This window comes from Heteronotia binoei, chromosome 10, assembly GCF_032191835.1.
Source record: "Heteronotia binoei isolate CCM8104 ecotype False Entrance Well chromosome 10, APGP_CSIRO_Hbin_v1, whole genome shotgun sequence".
Classification (NCBI taxonomy): Eukaryota; Metazoa; Chordata; class Lepidosauria; order Squamata; family Gekkonidae; genus Heteronotia; species Heteronotia binoei.
In genome coordinates this window covers 1571818-1597416 of record NC_083232.1, presented here as the reverse complement: position 1 = coordinate 1597416, position 25599 = coordinate 1571818, and the positions used below count along the sequence as shown (strand labels likewise).

General features: G+C 55.0%; 1 protein-coding gene and 1 non-coding gene across 3 annotated transcripts in view; both read left to right on the top strand.

Moving 5' to 3' along the window:
- Positions 1–20022, top strand: part of DHX30 (DExH-box helicase 30) — a 45170-nt gene extending 25148 nt beyond the window's left edge. For both annotated transcript variants that reach the window (XM_060247897.1, XM_060247896.1), the window contains exons 8-19: positions 819–1640; positions 2733–2811; positions 3120–3224; positions 3741–3916; positions 6532–6738; positions 7734–7815; positions 8807–9000; positions 9095–9254; positions 12360–12517; positions 14387–14490; positions 16445–16584; positions 19683–20022. In XM_060247897.1, coding sequence (XP_060103880.1) covers positions 819–1640; positions 2733–2811; positions 3120–3224; positions 3741–3916; positions 6532–6738; positions 7734–7815; positions 8807–9000; positions 9095–9254; positions 12360–12517; positions 14387–14490; positions 16445–16584; positions 19683–19918 — 2463 coding nt within the window. In that variant the 3' untranslated portion in view covers positions 19919–20022. The remainder of the gene's footprint in view (positions 1–818; positions 1641–2732; positions 2812–3119; positions 3225–3740; positions 3917–6531; positions 6739–7733; positions 7816–8806; positions 9001–9094; positions 9255–12359; positions 12518–14386; positions 14491–16444; positions 16585–19682) is intronic.
- Positions 4963–5037, top strand: TRNAS-GCU (transfer RNA serine (anticodon GCU)). The gene has a single exon. It is a non-coding gene; the product is annotated as a tRNA-Ser (tRNA).
- Positions 20023–25599: the final 5577 nt, after the last annotated feature.

Sequence of the window (25599 nt, the reverse complement as noted above, 5' to 3'; positions counted from 1 at the left end):
AGCTATGGCTGACCCAAGGCCATTCCAGCAGGTGCAAGGGGAGGAGTGGGGGAATCAAACCCGTTTTTCCCAGATAAGAGTCCACACACTTAACCACTACACCAAACTGGCTCTCTTCCTCCCCCACAACAGTCACCCTGTGAGGTGGGTGGGGCTGGAGAGGGCTCTCACAGCAGCTGCCCTTTCAAGGACAACCTCTGCCAGAGCTCTGGCTGACCCAAGGCCATTCCAGCAGGTGCAAGTGGGGGAGTGGGGAATCAAACCCAGACAAGAGTCTGCACACTCAACCACTACACCAGACTGGCTCTCCCAGGCCCCACTGTAGCTACAGGCCTGCTGGGAGCTCGTGCTTTCCCAAAGTGCAGGACCCCTCTTAAGTCTGGGCTTCGCAGCCTTTTCATGCCTTTTGGAATTCTGGCGCAGAGAGGCAGGCACAACCACAAAACGGCCACTGCAGAGGGCAGCGGCTGTTGCAGGAGGGGAAGCCGCATATGAGAAAGCCCAAGTGCAGGTGAGAAGAGGGGTGATTAAAAACACAATTGGGAAGAGGGGCGGGAGAGAATGAGACCAAGCACTGAGATGGCAGCTGCCAGTGAAACAAAGGTATTTCAATCTACATAGCCAGTCAGCAGTCGTGCTAGGTGAGAGCCCCGTCCGCCTTCTGAAAACACTTGGCGGGCACCAGGTTGGGGGTCCATGATCTGGGTGAAAGACGCAGCCCTTGAACCCGCTTCCTGGCTGGCTGAAATGTCACCAGGAGGCCTGTGGCTGCAGAGAGGGCCTTCACCAGCTTTCTTTTTCTCCCCCCCCCCCCTCAGTACCCTGTGGACAGCCGGGACTGCAGACCCCGGCTCGCTGACGACATGATGAACCTGAGCAAGGAGACGGGCACCATCGGCGACGCCATCACGGGCAAGCCCTACGTTCCCATGCTGGAGTCGGAGGAAGTGCGCCTCAGCCAGAACCTCCTGTCCCTTTGGAAGCGGAGAGGCACCTCGTGGCAGGAGAGCCACTCCTTGCCCGTGGATTCCCACAGAGAAACAATCCTCTCTGCCGTGGAGCAGAACCCAGTGGTGGTGATAGCCGGGGACACGGGCTGCGGGAAGACCACCCGCATCCCCCAGCTGATCCTGGAGCACGCCATCCTGGAGGGGCGCGGGGCCCACTGCAACATGGTCATCACTCAGCCCCGCCGGATCAGCGCCATCTCCGTGGCCCAGCGCGTGGCCCAGGAGCTGGGACCAAACCTGCGGAAGAACGTGGGCTACCAGGTGCGGCTGGAGAGCAAGCCGCCGGTGCGTGGGGGAGCCCTGCTCTTCTGCACCGTGGGCATCCTCTTGCGCAAGCTGCAGGGCAACCCCCGCCTGGAGGGCGTCAGCCACGTCGTCGTGGACGAGGTGCACGAGCGCGACGTCAACACCGACTTCCTCCTCATCCTGCTGAAGGGCGTCCAGAAGCAGAACCCGGACCTCCGCCTGGTGCTGATGAGCGCCACAGGGGACAACCAGCGCTTCTCGCAGTACTTTGCGGACTGCCCTGTGGTCAAGGTGCCGGGCTTTATGTATCCCGTCAAGGAGTACTACCTGGAGGAGATCCTGGCCATGCTGGGGCGGCACAGGCATCGCCACTACGACATCAAGGTGAGTCTCGAGGGAGGGGAAGGAGGCCTCCGAAGGATTGTGGTCCAGGTAAGGCTCTTAAAGCAGCTTCCGGTTAGAGCCCAGCGACCTTTGGCTCTGACCCGGATGGCCCAGCCGGCCCGGTCTCATCAGATTTCCGGAGCGAAGTGGGATCTGCCTTAGTCGGTGCTTGGATGGGAGACCTCCGAGGAAGACCAGGGCTGCAGTGTGGAGGCAGGAACAGCAAACCACCTCTGCGTCTTTTGCCTAGAACTGGATGGGCCAGGCTCACCTGATTTTTTTTCAGATCTTGGAAGCTGAGCCAGTTGGGTGTAGTGGTGAAGCGTGCGGACTCTTATCTGGGAGAACCGGGTTTGATTCCCCACTCCTCCACTTGCAGATGCTGGAATGGCCTGGGGGCAGCCAGAGCTCTTGCAAAGATTGTACTTGAAAGGGCAGCTTCTGGGAGAGCTCTCTCAGCCCCACCCACCTCACAGGGTGACTGTTGTGGGGGAGGAAGAGAGCCAGTTTGGTGTAGTGGTTAAGTGTGCGGAATGTTATCTGGGAGACCCGGGTTTGATTCCCCCCTCCTCCACCTGCACCTGCTAGCATGGCCTTGGGTCAGCCATAGCCCTGGCAGAGGTTGTCCTTGAAAGGGCAGCTGCTGGGAGAGCTGGGTTTTATTCCCCACTCCTCTACTTGCAGCTGCTGGAATGGGACAGCCATAGCTCTTGCAGGATTGTCCTTGAAAGGGCAGCTGCTGTGAAAGCCCTCTCAGCCCCACCTGCCTCACAGGGTGTCTGTTGTGGGGGGAAAAGATACAGGCGATTGTAAGCCACTCTCTGATTCAGGGAGAAAGGTGGGGTATAAATCTGCAGTTTTTCTTCTTCTGTTCCTGTTTTGATTGCTGCGGCCTGCCTGGGCTGCAGTTTCTTTTTGAGTGTTTGCCTTGCTCGCCCTCTCCAGAGTTTGTTCTCGGGACATTAGCCCTTCTACTCCTGACAGGGTATGAGCCCCGGGGGGCGGGGGCAGGGGTGGGGAGGCAGGCAGAGAACTCAACTGGAGGTGCCCTTTGCCAGAAAGGGATCTGACCTGGCCTCCTCTGCTTCACAGCAGTCAGACGAGGAGTGCGTCCTCGACCTGGAACTCATCGCTGACCTGATCCTTCAGATCGATGCCCACGGAGAGCCAGGTAGGGGCTGGAGCACTCGTGTTCCTTGGAGCACAGCAACCAGTAGCCTCTATGCACGAAGGGCGTGGGGCTGGCAAGGCCCTGGCTGAATGGTGGTGTGGGGAGGGGGGGGAGACCTTGCCCCCCATTGCAGAGCATTGGAAGTCAGGCTCCCTGCCTCCCCCCCCCCCCCCCGCTCCTGGTGGCTCTTCCCTGCCTCTCTGTCTTGGCCTCCCTGGATCCTGGGCGCTATCAGGTGTCCGAAGCAGGAGCCAGGCACCATCTGGAGCTGCTCCCTTGCAGACCGCGCCTGTCCTTCCTTCTGCCAGGTGGGATCCTCTGCTTCTTGCCCGGCTGGCAGGAAATCAAAGGAGTGCAGCAGCGCCTCCTGGAGAGTCTGGGGTCACACAACAGCCGCTACCTTGTCTTACCAGGTAGAGGGGACATCCTTCTCTTTTGCTTCAGTGGTGGCAGGGAGATCGGGGGGGGGGGGCTTTGTAGCATTCAGCCACTGCAGCCTCCAGGGAGGGGCCGTGGCTCCTTGGCAGAGCATCTCCTAAGCATGCAGAAGGTCCTACCTTTGCTCCCCAGCATCTCCAGTTAAAAGGACCAGCAATAGGTGATGGGAAGGATCTCTGCCTGAGACCCTGGAGAGCTGCTGCCAGTCTGAGCAGACAGGGCTGAGCTTGATGGACCAAGGGAGGTCTGGTTCAGTAGAAGGCAGCTTAGTGTCTGCAGCTTTGGCTGGGCTTTCCCTGAGTCTGACCCCACCTCCCTCTGCCTCCTTCCCCTGGATGGAAGAGCCTGGGGCCCGAAGGCTCCCAAGACACGGTTCTGGGAGTCTGGTCCTCCTGGGGATTTACTGGCTGAAGAGCGGGATACCAGCAGCCCTCCTTGTGATGTGTCTTTTGGGGGAGGAGGGGCAATAACTGTCCTCTTCTTCCCCGCAGTTCATTCCAACATCCCCATGATGGACCAGCAGAGCATCTTCCCGCGGCCCCCTCCTGGCGTGCGGAAGATCGTCCTGGCCACCAACATCGCCGAGACCTCCATCACCATCAATGATATCGTCCACGTGGTGGACAGCGGGACCCACAAGGAGGAGCGCTACGACCTCAAGACCAAGGTGCGCCTGCTCCCCGGCTCCCCCCCCCCGGCCTTTGCTCTCTGCCTCTGTGTTTCCAGCAGGCCTTTGAGGGAAACTTACATTTGGCCTGAGGCTGCCTGCCTCACTTGGGAGGGACAGTGGCTCAGTGGTAGAGCATCTGCTTGGGAAGCAGAAGGTCCCAGGTTCAATCCCCGGCATCTCCAACTAAAAAGGGTCCAGGCAAATAGGTGAGAGAAATCTCCGCTTGAGACCCTGGAGAGCCACTGCCAGTCTGAGCAGACAAGAATGACTTTGATGGACCGAGGGTCTGATTCAATAGAAGGCAGCTTCATATGTTTACAAGGAATGAAGGCAACTTTAAGGGAGGGATGGTAGCTCAGCGGTAGAGCATCTGCTTGGTAAGCAGAAGGTCCTAGGTTCTATCCCTGGCATCCCTAACTAAAAAGGGTCCAGGCAAGTAGGTGTGAAAAACCTCAGCTGGTGACCCTGGAGAGCCGCTGCCAGTCTGAGTAGACAAGACTGACTTTGGTGGACTGAGAGTCTGATTCAGTATAAGGCAGCTTCATATGTTCACAAGGAATGAAGGCAACTTTAAGGGAGGGATGGTAGCTCAGTGGCTGAGCATCTGCTTGGGAAGCAGAAGGTCCCAGGTTCAATCCCCGGCATCTCCAACTAAAAAGGGTCCAGGCAAGATGGAGTGAAAAACCTCAGTTGGAGACCCTGGAGAGCCGCTGCCAGTCTGAGTAGACAAGACTGACTTTGATGGACTGAGAGTCTGATTCAGTATAAGGCAGCTTCATATGTTCACAAGGAATGAAGGCGACTTTAAGGGAGGGATGGTAGCTCAGCGGTAGAGCATCTGCTTGGGAAGCAGAAGGTCCCAGGTTCAATCCCCGGCATCTCCAACTAAAAAGGGTCCAGGCAAGTTGGAGTGAAAAACCTCAGTTGGAGACCCTGGAGAGCCGTTGCCAGTCTGAGTAGACAAGACTGACTTTGATGGACTGAGAGTCTGATTCAGTATAAGGCAGCTTCATATGTTCACAAGGAATGAAGGCAACTTTAAGGGAGGGATGGTAGCTCAGTGGTCGAGCATCTGCTTGCTAAGCAGAAGGTCCCAGGTTCAATCCCCGGCATCTCCAACTAAAAAGGGTCCAGGCAAGTTGGAGTGAAAAACCTCAGTTGGAGACCCTGGAGAGCCGCTGCCAGTCTGAGTAGACAAGACTGACTTTGATGGACTGAGAGTCTGATTCAGTATAAGGCAGCTTCATATGTTCACAAGGAATGAAGGCAACTTTTAAGGGAGGGATGGTAGCTCAGCGGTAGAGCATCTGCTTGGGAAGCAGAAGGTCCCAGGTTCAATCCCCAGCATCTCCATCTGAAAAGGCTCCAGGCAAATAGGCATGAAAAACCTCAGCTTGAGACCCTGGAGAGCAGCTGCCAGTCTGAGTAGACAAGACTCACTTTGATGGACCGAGTGGGGTCTGGTTCAGTAGAAGGCAGCTTTATATGTTCATATGTTCACTCCCCCTCCACACACACACATCATAACTCTTGCTGCGTGCCCAGAAGGTGGCAAAAAAACTCCAGAATCCCTGGCCAAACTGGCCTGGAGGAAAATTGCTGTGTGACTTCAAAGAGCCCAATAACTAAGCACTGATGCAACCCTTCCTGTCCTCTTCATGATCTGCCAAAGTTCACAGGATCTTCATTGCTGTCAGAGGGCCATCTAGCCTCTGCTTCAAAACCTCCAAGGAAGGAGAGCCCACCACCTCCCAAGGAGGAAGCCTGTTCCACTGAGGAACCGCTCTAACGGTCAGGAAGTTCTTCCTAATGTTGAGCTGGAAACTCTTTTGATTTAATTTCAACTTGTTGGTTTAGGTCCTACCTTCTGGGGCCACAGAAAACAATTCAACACCATCCTCTATATCAGGGGTGGCCAAGGGTAGCTCTCCAGATTTTTTTTTGCCTACAACTCCCATCAGCCCCAGCCAGCATTGCCAATGGCTGGGGCTGATGGGAGTTGTAGCCAAAAATAAATCTGAAGAGCTGCCGTTGTCCACCCCTGCTCTATATGACCATCCTCCACCCTCCTTTCTATGACAGCCCTTCAAGCCCTTGAAGGTGGTGATCCTGTCACCTCTCAGCCGCCTCCTCTCCAGGCTAAACATGCCCAGCTCCTTCAACCTTTCCTCATAGGACTTGGTCTCCAGACCCCTCACCACCTTCGTCGCCCTCCTCTGGACATGTTCCAACTTGTCTATATTCTTCCTAAGTTATGGTGCCCGAAACTGAACACAGGACAGTAGGTGAGGTGCAGCCAAAGCAGAGTGAAGCCGTACCACATTTTTGCTGAACCTGGACGCTAAACTTGTCTTGATTTCAATGCTTCGGTGTTGTACAGCCACGTCTCCAGGGTGGCCCTGGTCACAGTTGCCTTTTGTGTGAAATCCCCGGCCTCTCCAGTGGGGTTCTCCCTCTGTGCCGGAAGGGTCTGTCAGTGAGGCGGCCGCCTGGGTTGCCATGGATCTGCAGAGGGCTCTTCATCGCAGGCAGCTGCTTGGGTTGGAAGAAGCTTTGATCTGAGCACGTGCAAGTATTACGTGGGAGCGTCACGTCCTTTCCTGTTCTCGCAGGTGTCGTGCTTGGAGACCGTGTGGGTGTCGAAGTCCAACGTGATCCAGAGGCGGGGGCGCGCCGGCCGCTGCCAGTCGGGCTTTGCCTACCACCTCTTCCCCCGCAGCCGCCTGGACAGGATGCCCACCTTCCAAGTGCCTGAAATCCTCCGCACCCCTCTGGAGAACCTGGTGGTGCAGGCCAAGCTTCACTTGCCAGAGAAGACGGTAAGCGGGGGGCCCCTGCTTGGGCAGCCCCTGAGCAACCCACAGGGAGTCCTGGGCTTTTTCTCATCTTGCCAAGGCCTAAGCAGAAGGGGCAGACCCTGCTGGGCAAAGATCTGCCAACCACTTGGTCAGAGTTGAGCATTTTGGCTCTGGAGAAGAGCTTAAACCCTGTGTGTGTGTTCGGGCGTACACACACACACGCACACACGGGCTTTTTGTAGAAAAAGCCCAGCAGGAACTCATTTGCATATTAGGCCACACACCCCTGTCAGAACTGGGATGAACTTCAGAAGATTCCAAGACTTGTTACAAAGTTAGGATCTTTATTGAAGAACTACAGTACTAGAACAACGAGATAACAGTAATGCCAATTCTTGGCAGTTGGTTACATTTTATGCCATCAGCAAAGCACAATAAAGCTATCATTCACACGGTTACAGACAAGTGTCTCTTTTCCCAGCATTCGTTATCAGAAGGGAGGATGTTCCCCTGTGGTGAAGGCCAAACGGCCTGTCTTCAAAGGGCACCTGTGGATGTTAAGCAGAGACTATCTGTCGCCTGCTCTACTGCCCTAAATACTTGGCATAACTAAGAGGGCAGGGTTAATCACTGAGACTAGGCACTCTATGTTAGTGTTAGGTTACAGCATGGAGTCGGTTTGGTCAAGGCAGATAGAGCAAAAGTTACAAGTTCTGACAACCCCGACATCACCATTGTCTAGCATAGGGCATTTTTGTGGAGAAAGCCCAGCAGGAACTCATTTGCATATTAGGCCGCACCCCCTGACATCACCATTGTCTAGCATAGGGCATTTTTGTTGAGAAAGTCCAACGGAAGCTCATTTGCATATTAGGCCACACCCCCTGACGGCAAGCCAGCTGGAACTGCGTTCCTGCTCAAAAAAAAAAAAACGCCCTGCGCACACACATTCTGAACAATAGCTGGAAACCTCCCTGGAAGCTCCTCCTTACAGTCCCTGCGTGTCTCTGTTGCAGGCTGTTGAATTCCTTTCCAAAGCCTTGGATAGTCCGGACATCAAAGCTGTGGATGAAGCTGTGATCCTGTTGCAGGAAATTGGTGAGTGGCCAGAAAGGTGGGGGGTGGGGGAAGGAGGACGGGTTCCTTCCAGCTTATGAGAACATGAAGATCCTGTGGATTGAGGGGGAGGTGTTTGGGAGTTTCCTGCATCAGGCAGGGGGTTGGACCCTGGAGGTCCCTTGCAACTCTAGGATTCCTGACCATTAGAGTAGTTCCTCAGTGGAACAGGCTTCCTCCTCGGGAGGCGGTGGGCTCTCCTTCCTTGGAGGTTTTTCAACGGAGGCTAGATGGCCATCTGACAGCAATGCAGATCCTGTGAATTTAGGGGGAGGCGTTTGTGAGTTTCCTGCATTGCGCAGGGGGTTGGACTAGATGACCCCGGAGGTCCCTTCCACCTCTAGGATTCTAAGATCCTGTGAATTTAGGGGGAGGTGTTTGTGAGTTTCCTGCATTGCGCAGGGGTTGGACTAGATGACCCTGGAGGTCCCTTCCAACTCTAGGATTCTAAGATCCTGTGAATTTAGGGGAAAGTGTTTGTGAGTTTCCTGCATTGGGCAGGGGGTTGGACTAGATGACCCTTGGGGTCCCTTCCAACTCTAGAATTCTATGATTCCTGACCACTAGAGTAGTTCCTCAGTGGAACAGGCTTCCTCCTTGGGAGGTGGTGGGCTCTCCTTCCTTGGAGGTTGTGAAACAGAGGCTAGATGGCCATCTGACAGCAAGGAAGGTCCTGTGACTTTAGGGGGAGGGGCTTGTGAGTTTCCTGCATTGGGCAGGGGGTTGGACTATAGACGACTCTGGAGGTCCCTTCCAACTCTAGGATTCTTTGATTCTAACATGAGAACATAAAGGCCTGTTGGATCAGGCCAGTGGTTCAACCAGTCCATCCCTCTGTGTCACAGTGGCCAACCCCCCCCCTCTCCCAGGTGCCATCAGGAGGTCCATCAGTGGGGGGGAGACCAGAAGACCCTGCAGCCAATGTGGAGGGGGCTCCCCTTCTCTCCTTTGGCTGACGTTGAGGCCCTTTCAGGTGTGCTGGACCACCGGGAGGGCTTGACCACTCTGGGCAAGCGCCTGGCTCAGATCTCCACGGACCCCCGGCTGGCCAAGGCGATCGTGCTGGCCTCCATCTACCGCTGCATCCACCCGCTCCTGGTCATCGTCTCCTGCCTCACGCGGGACCCTTTCAGCAGCAGCCTGCAGAACCGCACGGAGGTGGACAAGGTGAGGGGCGGGGGGAGGCCGCTTCAGTGGTGGGGGAGGGGGAAGCGGGGCAGGGTCCGCCATCCGCCTGACCGCCGGCCTTCCTCTTGCCTAGGCCAAGGCTGTCCTGAGCCAGGAGAGCGGCAGTGACCACCTGGCTTTTGTCCGGGCCGTGGCGGGCTGGGAAGAAGTTCTGCGCCGCAGGGACAGCCGGGCACGTGACAACTACCTGCAGGACTACCTGCTCTACGCGCCCAGCCTGCGCTTCATTAACGGTGAGGGCTTCGCAGGGTTCCGCAGCTAGGGAGGGAGGTGGTCAGAGAGAGCCAGCATGATGTCGTGGGAAAGAGGGGGTGGGCTCTGATCTGGAGCACCGGGACTGATTTCCCCCTTCCCCCCATATGAAGCCTGCTGGATGACTTTAAGCCAGTCCCGGTTCTCTCAGAACTCTCTCAGCCCCACTGAACTCACAAGGTGCCTGTTGTGGGGAGAACAAAGTAGGAGTCAAGTGGCATCTTTCAGACCAACAAAGTTTTATTCATAATGTAAGCTTTCGTGTGCTCTGAGCACATTTCATCAGATGAGGTATCAGGTACCCGATTCCTTGTCTGATGAAGTGTGCTTTAGAGCAGGGGTCCTCAACCCCCGGTCCGTGGACCAGTACTGGTCCATGGCCTGTTAGCAACCGGGCCATGAGTTGTATAATTATTTCATTATATATTACAATGTTGTAATAATAATAATAAGACGACACTGGAATTAATATCCTGCCCTCCACTCCGAATCTCAGAATGGCTCACAATCTCCTTTATCTTCCTCCCCAACAGCAGGACACCCTGTGAGGTGGGTAGGGCTGAGAGGGCTCTCCCAGAAGCATCCCTTTCAAGGACAACTCCTGTGATAGCTATGGCTAACCCAAGGCCATTCCAGCAGCTGCAAGTGGAGGAGTGGGGAATCAAACCCGGTTCTCCCAGATAAGAAAGCTCTGGCTGACCCAAGGCCATTCCAGCAGCTGCAAGTGGAGGAGTGGGGAATCAAACCCGGTTCTCCCAGATAAGAAAGCTCTGGCTGACCCAAGGCCATTCCAGCAGCTGCAAGTGGAGGAGTGGGGAATCATACCCGGTTCTCCCAGATAAGAGAGCTCTGGTTGACCCAAGGCCATTCCAGCAGGTGCAAGTGGAGGAGTGGGGACTCAAACCCGGTTCTCCCAGATAAGAGTCCACCCACTTAACCACCACACCAAAATAAAGTGCAAAATTGTATCATCCCAAAACCATTGCCCTCCCCGCTCCACCCCTGGTCCATGGAAAAATTGTCTTCCACAAAACTGATCCCTGGTGCCGAAAAGGTTGGGGACCGCTGCTTCAGAGCACATGAAAGCTTACATTCTGAATAGAACTTGGTTGGTCTGAAAGGTGAAACTTGACTCCTCCTTTGTTCTACTGCTTCCGACCAATGCAGCTGCCCACCTGGATCTGTGGGCAGCGGAAGGGAAGGTGATTGGCAGCTGCTCTGAAACTCCTTTGAGTAGCGAGAAGGGAGGGGTAAAAACCTTCTCTTCTTGGGCAACCGCAGTGTTGCCGTTTTGGCTACAGGGCCTTCCCAGTCTCCCACATTATAAGGTGTCTTCCTGAGCAGCCTTGTCCGTGCAGCTCCTTTCCCCCATGGAGCCTCTCCTTGTTCCATCTTCTTCTGAGCCAAGATGCTGGGGCAATAGTCCGTGGGTGATGGCCGGTCACTTCTCCCTCCTGAGGCCCAGGCATGCTGTTAATGGGAGAAGAACTGTGAGAAAAGTGGGCAAAACCCACTTTTGCACCTGGCAGGTTCCAGATAGATCCAGGTGGGCAGCTGTGTTGGTCTGAAGCAACAGAACAAAGCAGGAGTCAAGGAGCACCTTTAAGACCAACCAAGTGTTATTCAGAATGTAAGCCTTCGTGCTCATCCACGCTTCATCAGACAAGGAATGAGGTACAGTGAGCTGAGCTACATATAGCTGGTGGGCAGCGGTTTAGAATGCAAAGCGGTACAAAGTTAAAAGCCAGTGGCAGAATAGCAAAATTAAGGAACTGAGAAACCCTTTGATCTGGGTAGCATCAGCATGGGAAACCAATAAAACAGTAACCTGTGAGAATGTCTGTTCATTATTCTGTTGCTAGTAAGCCTGGGCAGAAAAGTACAGCCAGAACTGCTCTTTTCCTCACCTTGTGGTTTGCGTTTTGTTGGTTTGCTCTTTGCAGTTCTCTTCCTGTGTTCAGGTATTTCTGTTTTGGGTGACAGTTTTTACCCCGTGGACCATAGTGGATCTCATAAACTAAGCAGCTAAGATGTCTCTTGCCTTGGAAACCCATCAGAAGTCACCTCTGACTGGGTCCCACCCCCCCCACCCCCCAAAATGACTTTGTGCCTTTTATTATTGCTGAATGAGGGAAGTTCTAAAGCAGGGGTGGCCGAACTTGCTTATTGTAAGAGCCACAAAGAATAAGCTTCCGATGTTTGAGAGCCGAAGGAAGGAAGGAAGGAAGGAAGGAAGGAAAGCAAATACATGGGGGAGAGATGTAGAAAGAAAGCAACTTTGACTTTAAATGCATTCTCCAAGCTAGCCAATGGGGCGGCGAGAGCCTTGAGAGCCACACAATATGCATGAAAGAACCACATGTGACTCCCAAGCCACAGCTTGGCCAGCCCTGTTCTAAAGTTTTTCACATTCTCATTCACAATAACAACATTGCTGCTAACTGCTGCAGTAACTATATCCTGCTCTTGAAGAGCTCTCCTATCAAGTCACGGATCAGAGCCAGCTGCACCCCCCTCCCCGAACTGGAATAGGCACTTCCAAGCTGTTTATTCCACACACACCCCTCCACCCTCTACTGGCTTTAGAGAGACTCAGATGGGGGCTTTATTCACTGTGTGCCCAACAACATTCAGAAGCATTTGGTGACTCTGTAACAAACTGGTAGGTAAAGAAATAGCTTGGGTTGGCTCTAAAGGGCCTCTCCCCCACCCCAACCCTGACCCTGGTGTGCTCCTGAGTGTTTTGTATTTGGAGCTTCTGCACTGCTGGAAGGAGAGAATCTTCTCCCTTGTGAAATCCTGCTGGCTGCACGTGGGAGCAGAGGCGGCGGGGAGGTTTCCCGGGGAATCCTGAGGCAGGCCTAGGCAGGAGAGGAAGAGAACAGCTGGGCCTTGGAGCCGGATCTCCCTTCTGAGGAGCCCTGTTGCGTTGGCCAGCCGGCCTCGCTCCTCCCTTCTGCGTCTGCCTCTAGACGGCATGGCCCCATTGCAGGAAGAGCACGGCAGAGGCAGGGGAGAGCCATTACTGGGCCCTTTCGTCTTCCTTCTCACCAGCACGGTGCTCTGTTCCACCTCCGCCTCCACAGGTCTCGTCAAGCAGTTCTCAGAAAACCTCTACGAGGCTTACTTGGTGCCGACACCCTCGGACTGCCTCCTGCCCTCGTCCGTGTGCAACCAGTACAGCGAGGAAGAGGAGCTGGTGAAGGGCGTTCTCCTGGCCGGGCTGTACCCCAACCTCATCCAGGTGAGACCCCTTTCCCCGCTGGCCTGCAGGAAAGAGGGGCTGAGCCAGAAGGACCCTCATGCATTCCCCCCCTCCACAAATGAAAGGTGTCAGGGGTTGAAAAGTTCCCCCCGTTGTGCATCGAGAGTTCCTCACCCCACCTCTTGCAGCCAGGAATGAAGCAGGGGTGGGTCGTACAGGCAGCCCACTAGCCCCATCTTTGTTTGGCCATGGGGCTTGGGACCGTACATTGGAAGGGGCAGTAGAAGGGCTGTGGGGTGGGGGAGGGAACATGCCTCCTCCTGATGCCTTGCCAACCTCCACCCTTGTCCTCTGGGTCTTTGCCATGAATTCCTTTCTAGGACTGACTGCCTCTGTGGGGGCGGGGTCAGAGAGGAGGAGCCACAAAGGAAGTTCTCTTCCATCTTTGGGGGGTGGGGTTTTGTGTGCTGAGCCCCTTCAGTCTGGGCTGCTTGTGGTGCCTGGTTCCGCTCCAGCGGAGGACGTGGTAGCTAGCCCTGATCTCCTGGGAGGAAAAACTTAAGCTCACGTTCCTCATTGGTGCCATTTTCCAGTTTTTGTGGGAAGCCCTGGTCCTTGGGTCACACACAAAGCCGCCCCATCCTGAATCAGACCCCCTTGGCCCATCCAAGTCAGTCTTGTCTGCTCAGGCTGGCAGTGGCACTCCGGAAACTCAGGCAGAGAAAGACCTTTCACATCACATCTGGAGCAGAGGCCCATCAGTGGCTCTTTGCCGCAACGTATTGTTGGAACTCTCTGTCTGGGGCAGGAATGCTCTGCATTCTTGGTGCTTGGGAGGGCTTCTAGACCCACTGGTGCACCTCCTGATGGCACTTGGGGTTTTTTTTTGCCACTGTGTGACACATTGTTGGACTGGATGGGCCATTGGCCTGATCCAGCATGGCTTCTCTTTTGTTCTCATGTGACACAGAGTGTTGGACTGGAGGGGCCATTGGCCTGATCTAACATGGCTTCTTTTATGTTATGTGACACAGAGTGTTGGACTGGATGGGCCATTGGCCTGCTGCAACAGGGCTTCTCTTATGTTCTTATGTGACACAGAGTGTTGGACTGGAGGGGCACTGGCCTGATCCAACATGGCTTCTTTTATGTTATGTGACACAGAGTGTTGGACTGGATGAGCCATTGGCCTGATCCAACAGGGCTTCTCTTATGTTCTTATGTGACACAGAGTGTTGGACTGGAGGGGCACTGGCCTGATCCAACATGGCTTCTTTTATGTTATGTGACACAGAGTGTTGGACTGGATGGGCCATTGGCCTGCTGCAACAGGGCTTCTCTTATGTTATGTGACACAGAGTGTTGGACTGGATGGGCCATTGGCCTGATCCAACATGGCTTCTTTTATGTTATGTGACACAGAGTGTTGGACTGGATGGGCCACTGGCCTGATCCAACAGGGCTTTTCTTATGTTCTTATGTGACACAGAGTATTGGACTGGATGGGCCACTGGCCTGATCCAGCATGGCTTCTCTTATGTTCTTATGTGACACAGAGTGTTGGACTGGATGGGCCACTGGCCTGATCCAGCATGGCTTCTCTTATGTTCTTATGTGACACAGAGTGTTGGACTGGATGGGCCACTGGCCTGATCCAACAGGGCTTCTCTTCTGTTCTTATGTGACACAGAGTGTTGGACTGGAGGGGCCATTGGCCTGATCCAGCATAGCTTCTCTTATGTTCTTAAAACCTCCTCGGTGCCCTTTTTAAGCTGGAGTTTGAACTCGGGACCTCCTGCATGCCAAGCAGGTGTTCTGCCCCTGACGCCCAGCCCAGTCCTCCTTCCCTTTCCCCCCTTCCCTCTTACCCAGGCTGGCTAACAGTCGTTTCCCCTCCTGTCTTCCTAGGTGAGGCAGGGCAAAGTGACCAGGCAGGGCAAGTTCAAGCCCAACAGCTATACGTACCGGACAAAAGCCGGCACCGTCCTCCTGCACAAGTCGACCATCAACAGGTGAGTGGCCTTCGGTGCAGAAGCAGGCCAGCAGGGCTCACAGCCCACCTGTAGTCCACCTCGGGTGGTGGAGGCTGGCAGCAGATGGGAGTGGCCTGTTCCCTTTACAGCAGGCGTCCCCAGCCTGCAGGCACCTTTGGAATTTTGGAAAGAGAGCACCACCCCAAAATGGCTGCTGCATGAGGTGGAGCCAAATCCAAAATGGCTGCTGCACAAGGCGGCGCCAAATCAAAAATGGCTGCTGCGTGTGGAACCAACAGCATGACAGGGAAATGGACCCGCCTGCTGTCTAAGGAAAATGTCTAAGAACTTGAGTCTGCCTGTGGTGGCCAAGGCAGTGCGAAATCCTCTCTTGAACAAGGGCAGACTAGAACAAGCTCTGTCTTGCAGTAGCACTGCCCCCTTTCTGAAAAGCTCTGGGGGTGCCAGAGAAAGTTCTGGCAGACCCCACGGAGCCTCCCCGAGCAGCTTAGCGGGCCACTGCAGGCAGCCTCCACTGCTTCTCCAGCATCCGGCCTTCCGAGAGCCTTCTGCTTCTCTGCCGGGAGCTCTTGCTCTGGTCGGTCGTGACGACTGACGGGCCGGTGTGATTCAGGACGGGCTCCGGCTGCTTCCTCTTTGGCTCCTTTAATGCCACAGCAGTGGCTTTTGTGGTCTGAGCTGCCCTTCCTGCTGTGCTCTCGGCCTGGAGCCCCGAGACCTCTTTCTTGGTCACGTCATCTCAGGGTCAGGTTCCATCATTGGGACTCCCTCAATACACCTCAGCAGGATGGCATTGAGCTGCAGGGGGCGTGTTGCCCATTCGCCCAGCTTAGAAAGATGAGCTCTTCTCTGACCTCTCGGGTGGTTTCTGAGGAGAGGAGTCAGGTTGGCCTGCAGGAGAACAGCCAGATGCGTCCAGTCACGCCTTGGAGACCCACAAGATTTCCAAGGGTGATAGCTTTCGAGAGCCCGAGCTCCCCCTTTGTTAGATGCAAGAAGAAGAATTGCAGATTTATATCCCGCCCTTCTCTTTGAATCAGAGACTCAGAGCGGCTCACAACCTCCTATATCTTCTCTCCCCGCAACAGACGCCCTGTGAGGTGGGTGGGGCTGAGAGGGCTCTCACAGCAGCTGTCCTTTCAAGGACAGAGACTCAGAGCGGCTCACAACCTCCTATATCTTCTCTCCCCGCAACAGACACCCTGTGAGGTGGGTAGGGCTGAGAGGGCTCTCACAGCAGCTGCCCTTTCAAGGACAACTCCTGCCAGAGCTATGGCTGATCCAAGGCCATTCCAGCTGCTGCAAGTGGAGGAGTGAGGAATCAAACCCGGTTCTCCCAGATAAGAGTCCACACGTTTAACCACTACACCCAACTGGCTCTCTATTAGAGCTCTGGCTGACCCAAGGCCATTCCAGCAGGTGCAAGGGGAGGAGTGGGGAATCAAACCCGGTTCTCTCATATAAGAGTGTATACACTTCACCACTACACCCAACTGGCTCCCTATTAGAGCTATGGCTGACCTAAGGCCATTCCAGCTGCTGCAAATGGAGGAGGGGGGAATCAAACCCGGTTCTCCCAGATAAGAGTCCGCACCCTTAACCACTACACCAAACTGGCTTTCTCAAAGATACCACTTTGTCAGGGAGCTCTGGCTTTGGAGTGTTTCTGCCCCTGAAAACGTGGCTGATCTCCCAGGACTCTAATTTAGCAGAATTTGGAGTAACCTGCACATTTGGCTGCCTGGGGGTGGGGGGCGGTGCCAGTTCCCAGATGGCTTAAAGAGCAAACTGAGTCGCAGCGACTCCTGTGAGGCCCTGTTGCCTGCTGCTTCCCCTTGCAGGGACTGTCTGTTCCCTCCTCCTCTCTGCTTTGGGCCTTTCTCCTCGTCCCATGACGGCTGGGGTTTCCTCAGGGGCCTCTGGCGAGGGGCTTTGTCTGCAGCTTAGGAGAAATTCCTGTCCCTTCCTGCAGGGAAGCCTCGAAGCTCTACAGCCGCTGGTTGACCTACTTCATGGCAGTCAAGTCGAACGGCGGGGTCTTTGTGCGCGACTCTTCCCAGGTGCACCCCCTGGCCGTGCTGCTCATGACGGACACGGACATCCACGTGCGAGGTGAGCCCCCCCACCTCTGGCAGGAGGCCTCTCAGGTTTTTTATGATATTCCACCGTTCTCCCCAGTGGCGGTTTTTCTCATTCCTCCTTTCGTCCCCTTTATCCTCGTTAACAACCCCGTGGGGACGAAGAGGGGCAAGAGTCCTGGAGGGCCTGAAAGACTGACAAAATTTGTGGCAGGGGAGGAGCTTTGGCTGAGTAACTCAAGAAGAAGACCGCAGATTTATACTCTGCCCTTCTATCTGAATCAGAGACTCAGGGCAGCTTACAAGCTCCTATATCTTCCTCCTCACTACAGACACCCTGTGAGGTGGGTGGGGCTGAGAAGGCTCTCACAGCAGCTGCCCTTTCAAGGACAGGGTCTCAGAGCGGCTCACAAGCTCCTATATCTTCTCCCACCACAACAGACACCCTGTGAGGTAGGTGGGGCTGAGAGGACTCTCACAGCAGCTCCCCTTTCAAGGACAGACTCAGAGCAGCTCACAATCTCCTATATCTTCTTCCCCCAGAATAGACACCCTGTGAGGTGGGTGGGGCTGAGAGAGCTCTCCCAGAAGCTGCCCTTTCAAGGACAGGGTCTCAGAGCAGCTCACAATCGCCTATATCTCCCTCCCCCACAACAGACACCCTGTGAGGTGGGTGGGGCTGAGAGAGCTCTCCCAGAAGCTGCCCTTTCAAGGACAGGGTCTCAGAGCAGCTCACAATCGCCTATATCTTCTCCCACCACAACAGACACCCTGTGAGGTGGGTGGGGCTGAGAGGACTCTCACAGCAGCTCCCCTTTCAAGGACAGACTCAGAGCAGCTCACAATCTCCTATATCTTCTCCCCCCAGAATAGACACCCTGTGAGGTAGGTGGGGCTGAGAGGGCTCTCACAGCAGCTGCCCTTTCAAGGAAATGGTCTCAGAGCAGCTCACAAACTCCTATATCTCCCTCCCCCACAACAGACACCCCGTGAGGTGGGTGGGGCTGAGAGAGCTCTCCCAGAAGCTGCCCTTTCAAGGACAGGGTCTCAGAGCAGCTCACAATCTCCTATATCTCCCTCCCCCACAACAGACACCCTGTGAGGTGGGTGGGGCTGAGAGAGCTCTCCCAGAAGCTGCCCTTTCAAGGACAGGGTCTCAGAGCAGCTCACAATCTCCTATATCTCCCTCCCCTACAACAGACACCCTGTGAGGTGGGTGGGGCTGAGAGAGCTCTCCCAGAAGCTGCCCTTTCAAGGACAAAGTCTCAGAGCGGCCACCATCTCCTATATCTTCTTCCTCCAGAACAGACACCCTGTGAGGTGGGTTAGGCTGAGAGGGCTCTCACAGCAGCTGCACTTTCAGGGACACCTCCTGCGAGAGGCAATGGCTGACCCAAGGCCATTCCAGCAGGTGCAGGTGGAGGAGTGGGGAATCAAACCCGGTTCTCCCAGATAAGAGTCCGCACACTGAACCACGACGCCGAACTGTTTGATGACTCGCTGCGCCAAACTCATGCCAGCTCCTTCGCTGCCCCCAGTTTTGCCGGTCTGAAGGTGCCGCTGGACTCTTGCTCTTTTCGACTGCTCCAGACAGACTCGCCTGGTGACCCCCCTTGATCGATCCCGGTGGGCTCATTTAAACCGAGAGTGTGTGACTGGCCCAAGGTCACCCGCACAAGCTTCTGTGGCACGAGAGGGAGGGAGGGGTCCAGTTGCTCACACGACAGTCGGGGCAGCCTTCCCTTCTGGCAGGCCAGGGAAGCGTTTGTGTTCGCACTGCAAACCGTGGGGCTGCCTGCATCCCTCAGAACAAAACCCTGGATGGGGCTGGCAGTGGCTGAACGTGTGCCCTGCGGTTCGTGGCTGCCTGTTCCTCTGACGACCTCCAGGGGTCTGCAAAGCACAGGCTGAGGGCAAGAGGCTGGCCCTTTCCTTCCAGGGAGGGCAGCTGGGTTAGGAGTCAGCTCCCAACTGAAAAGGAGGGCTTGTGTCCCAGCCCCTCTGGCCAGCGGAGCAAACTTACTTGTCCCTTCCCGGAGGAGAAGGGTCTGCCTTGCCCTTAGCTAAGAGGTGCTTGGAGGCGATGCAGATTTCTCCCAGCCGGACGCCAGGTGAGAGCGAGTGCTTGCCACAGGTCTGTCCTTCCCGCCTGGACCGGCGAATGGTGAGAGCCTCTTTCCCCGTCCTCTTGGAGACAGGTGGCCAGCCAGGAAGGGAGCGCTTGAGCAGTGAGTTTCTTGAAGCCTGGAACTTCCGCCAGTCTGCTCATGCCGGCTCACTTGCCCACCTCCTCACTACTCAGTCAGACCAGATTGAGACGCTTTAAGTGGATGCTTTAGGACAGGGGTCTCTGATGTGATGCGATACCTGCTGACCCCTTCTGTCAGGGCACATTTGGGCCGCTTGTTTCCGTGGGGGCGGGGCTTTTTTGTAACAGGAACTCCTTTGCCTATTAGGCCACACACACCCCTGATGTAGCCAACCCTCCATGAACTTACGGGGTTCTCCTTACAGGGCCTACTGAAAGCTCCAGGAGGATTGGCTACATCGGGGGGTGTGGCCTAATAGGCAGAGGAGTTCCTGCTACAAAAAAACCCCTGCTTACTTGACTTGGTCTCTTTGTCGAGTGGGGAAAGGGGGGGGGGGGTCAATGGAATAATGGCCCCTGGAGCCCCCCCCCCCCCAACTGCAGAAAGCAGGGCGGACGTTTGAGCAGAGGCTGGGAGGCTGGGAAAGAGTTAGGGGTGTTTCTGTGGGGGCGGGGCTTTTTTGTAGCAGGAACTCCTTTGCCTATTAGGCCACACACACCCCTGATGTAGCCAACCCTCCATGAAGTTAAGGAGTTCTCCTTACAGGGCCTACTGAAAGCTCCAGGAGGATTGGCTACATCGGGGGGTGTGGCCTAATAGGCAGAGGAGTTCCTGCTACTTGACTTGGTCTCTTTGTCGAGTGGGGAAGAGGGGGGGTCAATGGAATAATGACCCCTGGAATGCACACACCCCCCTCCCCCCGGACTGCAGAAAGCGGGGTGGACATTTGAGCAGAGGCTGGGAAAGCGTTGGGAGGGGCTTTCTGGGGGGCCTGCTCAGAGCTTCCTTCTAAGGTGTCCCCCTTTGTTCCCTTCCCCCCAAGACGATGGCTGGCGGGCAACCGTCTCCCTGGTGGACAGCGACCTCCTGGTGCTGGAAGGGGACTCCTACACCATCCGGCTCCTGCGGGACTTCCGCGTGGCCCTTTCCCGAATGGTGGAGACCTGCCTCTGCTACGAGATGGCGGCCATCCCCGGCGACCTCCACCACCAGCACGGCCAGCTGCTCGACATCCTGGTGGATCTACTCAGGGGCCCTTCCGGCAGCTTTGGCGCTTAGCCCAGGCCCCGACGGCAGAGGAGGAGCCGGACGTGGGGACTTGTAATTTGTACAAAGATGTTGACAAATGTTTATTTAAATAAAGTTCTATTTATCCCTTGTGACATCATCTGTCTGCATCCCGGAGACTTCTGGTGCCTGCCCCGCCCCTCCCGCCGTGTCGGCTTGGGCCCGTGGTTCGGGAGAAGAGTGCCTGCGGCAGTGCCTCCCCCCAGGAAGCATGGCACACGACTGCCGCACGGGGTCTGCACGCAGCGATGGATCTCCACCAGCCGCCTCGAAAGGAAGAGACTGCCCCCAGCGTGGGGTGTTGCGTCGCCGGGCTGGGAAACGGGGTGGGAAAGAACCGAGGCCTCCCCAGTTTGTGGGAGCCGGCTCTGCCCTCTGCCTGCCCCCCGGACGCCTGTTGCCAGGTCAGGTGGGCAGTGGGGTGGAGTGGGAGGACAGCTCTGAAGTCCTGGTGCCACACACAAAAAGCTGCTTCCCGCCTGCTGTAGTCTTGGCGCAGGCACGGCCCAAGTGCTCAAGCCGAAGCGGCCTTGGTCAGGCGAGGCTCCCGGGGCCTTCTGCTGGGCCAGGCTGGACAGGGAGGAGCAACGCTTGGGGCAGGCCAGCCAGGGTCCTTCGAGGCCTGCCCTCCACTCCTAGCATCCACCCCTCTCTCCTTGTTGCCCAGGACTGTTGGGCCAGACCTGGGGGCCTCCTCCTCAGGAGTTCTCCCCTCTGAGGGCATCGTTGGTGGGCAAGGGCAGGGAAGGCAGAGGATGCCTGAGACAGACTCTCCGTGCCTCTGTTGCCTTCGTATCGTCTATGCTAACGGTGGCAGGAGAGCCAGAGCAGTGGGGGGAGGGGGGGGCTGAGGAAGGCAAGAACCAGATCAGAGTTGGGGGAGGGGCTCCAACCGCTTGGGCTGAGAGGGCTGTTCCTGGTGCCCACCGCCTAGGCAGACGGCATTCAGGCTTCCAGGAAGCCGTTCCTTCCCCTCTCTCGGCAGGGCGAACCTCGGGGCACCTTGAAATACCTTCTGAGGGCAGAAGGCTGGAGATTCCTCAGCTTCACCCTTCTCAAGGGCTGCAACTTGGGGCTGCAGAAGGGCCCAAAGACATTATCTGCTTTTGCCGCAAGAGACTTTACACAGCTGCTGCCGTGGAATCGACTGAAGTCTTCTGGGCCCCACAAATAAATTCACAAGTGTGCAGGTTGCCATACCAGAGAGGGGAGGAGCCGTTTGCCTTCTGCACGGTCAAACCTGCCCATTCCCAAGTTTCCCTGGCCGAGGCCTCAGAATGGTTCCCGCCCTCTTTGGGCGTCCCGGGCAGCTGGTCACCTGGTCTTGTCTACATCTTGTGACCTCAGCGGTCTCCTTTCGATCCATGTTGTGTTTTCTCCGTGTGGTGCGCAGCGGGCGCATTTGCCACTCTGGGTGGGCGGGAGGATAGCCCAAGGCTGAGCTGGTCTGATGCTGAGCTGGTCTGTGATACTAATGTTGGGGGTCTGCGAGCGGCTGTTTCGGGATGCTGGAGCTTTTTACAACCTAGACAAAAGACAATAAAGAGGGATACAAGCCGTTGCTGCCTCTGGCTCTCTTATTGGCTGGCAGGGGGCCTGGGCGGGTCCTCCCCACCCCTTCTCTTCCCAGAACAAGAACCACATAGAATCATAGAGTTGGAAGGGACATCCGGGGTCATCTAGTCCAACCCCCTGACCATTGCAGAAACCTAAAAAAAAAAAAGATACAGGTAGTCCCCTTTGCAAGCACCAGTCATTTCCAACTCTGAAGTGACGTTGCTTTCACGAAGTTTTCATGGCAGACTTTTTACAGGGTAGTTTGCCATTACCTTCCCCTAAATTCACAGGATCTTCATTGCTGTCAGATGGCCATCTAGCCTCTGTTTAAAAACCTCCAAGGCAGGAGAGCCCACCACCTCCCAAGGAGGAAGACTGTTCCACTGAGGAACTGCTCTAATGGTCAGGAAGTTCTTCCTAATGTTGAGCCAGAAACTCTCTTGATTTAATTTCAACCCACTGGTTCTGGTCCTACCTTCTGGGGCCACAGAAAACAATTCCACACCATCCTCTAGAGGACAGCCCTGCAACTCCTTGAAGATAGTGATCATATCACCTCTCAGCTGTCTCCTCTCCAGGCTAAACATCCCCAGCTCCTTCAACCTTTCCTCATAGGACTTGGTCTCCAGACCCCTCACCATCTTTGTCGCCCTCCTCTGGACCCGTTCCAGCTTCTCTGTATCCTTAAAATGTGAGGCCCAAAACTAAACACAAGACTCCAGGTGAGGTCTTACCAGAGCAGTGTTGGGTCGGAGGATGCACTCCTCAAAAGGGTTTCCCAAATAGGAAGGAGGAGTGCCCTCTTAGCGTGGGCAGAAGCTTTGCACTCACCCTTCAGAAGCAGCAATCTACCCCACACCCATTCACACACATGCAAGTTCAAGGTGTTGCGTTTCCCCCAAGGGGGAAATTAAGCACTGGGTGGAGGGGGAGCATAAGCCAACTACTGAGTAGAGAGTGTTCCAGTGTGTTGCATTTCGTACCAACAAAAGTCAAGCTCAGTGATTAATGACGGATATGAAAAGAGGAGCTATCTTGTAAATTGGCCATAGGTTCTGTTGCATCATTTTGGCTTCGCTTGGAGGGATGGGTGTTGCAGCTGCCAGTGTCCTCAAGGAGTCTTGAAGGATTCAGATCCGAAATTGCTGAAAACAACCATTCCAGACATAAAGCTCTGTCTCCTTACTCCAGAGAACAGGAATGTTACAACTGTACCATGAGTGCTCGCTTGTTTAAAAGTGTGTGTGTGTGTGTGTGTGTGTGTGTGTGGGAGGGGGGTTCAGGACATGACAGATCAGTTAGAGCCAGTTTGGTGTAATGACTAAGTGTGTGGACTCTTATCTGGGACAACCGGGTTTGATTCCCCCCTCCTCCACTTGCAGCTGCTGGAATGGCCTTAGGTCAGCCAGAGCTCTCTTATCTGGGAGAGCCGGGTTTGATTCCCCACTCCTCCCCTTGCAGCAGCTGGAATAGCCTTGGATCAACCATAGCTCTATTAGAGAGCGAGTTGGGTATAGTGGTTAAGTGCTTGGACTCTTATCTGGAAGAACTGGGTTTGATTCCCCACTCCTCCACTTGCAGCTGCTGGAATGGCCTTGGGTCAGCCAGAGCTCTAATAGAGAGTGAGTTGGGTGTAGTGGTTAAGTGCTTGGACTCTTATCTGGGGGAACCGGGTTTGATTCCCCACTCCTCCACTTGCACCTGCTGGAATGGCCTTGGGTCAGCCATAGCTCTAATAGAGAGCCAGTTTGGTGTAGTGGTTAAGTGTGCGGACTCTTATCTGGTAGAGTCGGGTTTGATTCCCCACTCCTCCACTTGCACCTGCTGGAATGGCCTTGGGTCAGCCATAGCTCTGGCAGGAGTTGTCCTTGAAAGGGCAGCTGATGTGAGAGCCCTCTCAGCCCCACCCACCTCACAGGAAGTCTGTTGCGGGGGAAGAAGATAGACAATGCTGCAACTGATTTTATTATGATTTTAGCTGTTCCTGTTTTATTATTGCATATTTGACGTACTCCAGCCTGAGCCTCCATGGGGGAATGGGCGGGATATAAATAAACTCATAATAATAATTTTAAGCTGCTCTGAGTCTCTGATTCAGAGAGGGGTAGGGTATAAATCTTCAATTTTTCTTATTCTTTTTCTTCTTCAAAAGACACCAAATCTACTCCCAAGGTAGCCCAAATCTAGTGCCAATTAAAGCCCAAGTTTAAAAATTTTATAATCTGTGCCGGCTTTGATGCCTACTTACATTGTGGAATGTAGTTTTGGCTGTTTAAGTTACACGTGTGTGTGAAATACGGCTTGGAGAGGGGGCAGCTTCCAACCTCTCCACAGCTTTCATCTGTCTGCAAAAGCGTATGAGCATTTATTGGGAGCTGAAGCTCTTAAGAGACTATGTTAAGCCCGCAAAGAAAGAAATCCTGCAGAGAGAGAATTGGCAGGGTGGAGTCCTGTCTCCTCAGCAGAGCTCTGGGTGAGTGTGGATCAAGTTCACCTGGTCACAGTTACATTTTCAGATTTCTAAAAAAGCCTTTCATAGCCCTCTCCAAAGGCTTCTAATTGAAAGGGGGAAGATCCTCTTAAAAACATCAGAAGACAGACATGCTAGATCAGACCAGGGAGGATCCATCTAGTCCAGCCTCCTGTCTCCCACAGTGGCCAACCAGTTCCTCTGGAGGGTCAACAACAGGGCAGAGAGGCCGAGGCCTTCCCCTGAGAAGAACATCAGAAGAGCCCTGCTGCGTCAGACCAGGGAGGGTCCATCTAGTCCAGCCTCCTGTCTCACACAGTGGCCAGCCAGTTCCTCTGAAGGACCAACAACAGGGCAGAGAGGCTGAGGTCTTCCCCTGAGAAGAACACCAGAAGAGCCCTGCTGGGTCAGACCAGGGAGGGTCCATCTAGTCCAGCCAACAAGTTTCTTTGAAGGGCCAACAACAGGGCATAGAGGCTGAGGCCTTCCCCTGAGAAGAACATCAGAAGAGCCCTGCTGGATCAGACCAGAGAGGGTCCATCTAGTCCAGCCTCCTGTCTCACACAGTGGCCAGCCAGTTGCTCTGGAGTGCCAACAACAGGGTAGAGAGGCCGAGGCCTTCCCCTGAGAAGAACATCAGAAGAGCCCTGCTGAGTCAGACCAGAGAGGGTCCATCTAGTCCATCCTCCTGTCTCGCACAGTGGCCAGCCAGTTGCTCTGGAGGGCCAACAACAGGGCAGAGAGGCTGAGGCCTTCCCCTGAGAAGAACATCAGAAGAGCCCTGCTGGATCAGACCAGGGAGGGTCCATCTAGTCCAGCCTCCTGTCTCACACAAGGGACAACCAGTTCCTCTGGAGGGCCAACAACAGGGCAGAGAGGCCGAGGCCTTCCCCTGAGAAGAACCTCAGAAGAGCCCTGGTGGCTCAGACCAGTGGGAGTTCATCTACTCCATCCCGTCTCACACAGCGGCCAACCAGTTCCTCTGGAGGGCCAACAACAGGGCAGAGAGGCTGAGGCCTTCCCCTGAGAAGAACCTCAGAAGAGCACTGCTGGCTCAGACCAGTGGGAGTTCATCTACTCCATCCCGTCTCACACGGTGGCCAGCCAGTTCCTCTGGAGGGCCCACAACAGAGAACAGATTCCGAGGCCTTCCCCTGAGTTTGTCTGCTGGCTCTCGGATTCAGAGGTTCTGTTTAGTAGCCACTGATCGACGTTTCCTCCCTGAATCTGTCTTATCCCGTTCAAAGCAGTCTGTGCCTGTGGCCACTGCTACATCCTCTGGCATCAAATTCCACCACTGAGAAGTGCTTCCTTTTGTCTGTCCTGAACCAACTGCCCATCAGGGGTTTTTTTTATGCCCCTGAGTTCTAGTATTTGGGGAGAAGGAGAAAATGGTCTTTCTGCCCTCCATCTATGTCCTGCATAATTTTATAAGCCTCTCTTATGCCTCCCACCCCCAGACTCTTCATCCTTTCCTCACAGGAAGGTGCTCCAACCTCTTCATTGTTTTGGTCACTTTCTCCAGCTCTGCAATCTCTTTTTTAGGGCCTAGTGACCAGAACTGCTCATTGTATTCCAAATAAGACCACGCCATACAAGGACATTACAGTATTGGCTGTTTTATTTTCAGGTCTTTCCCTAATAA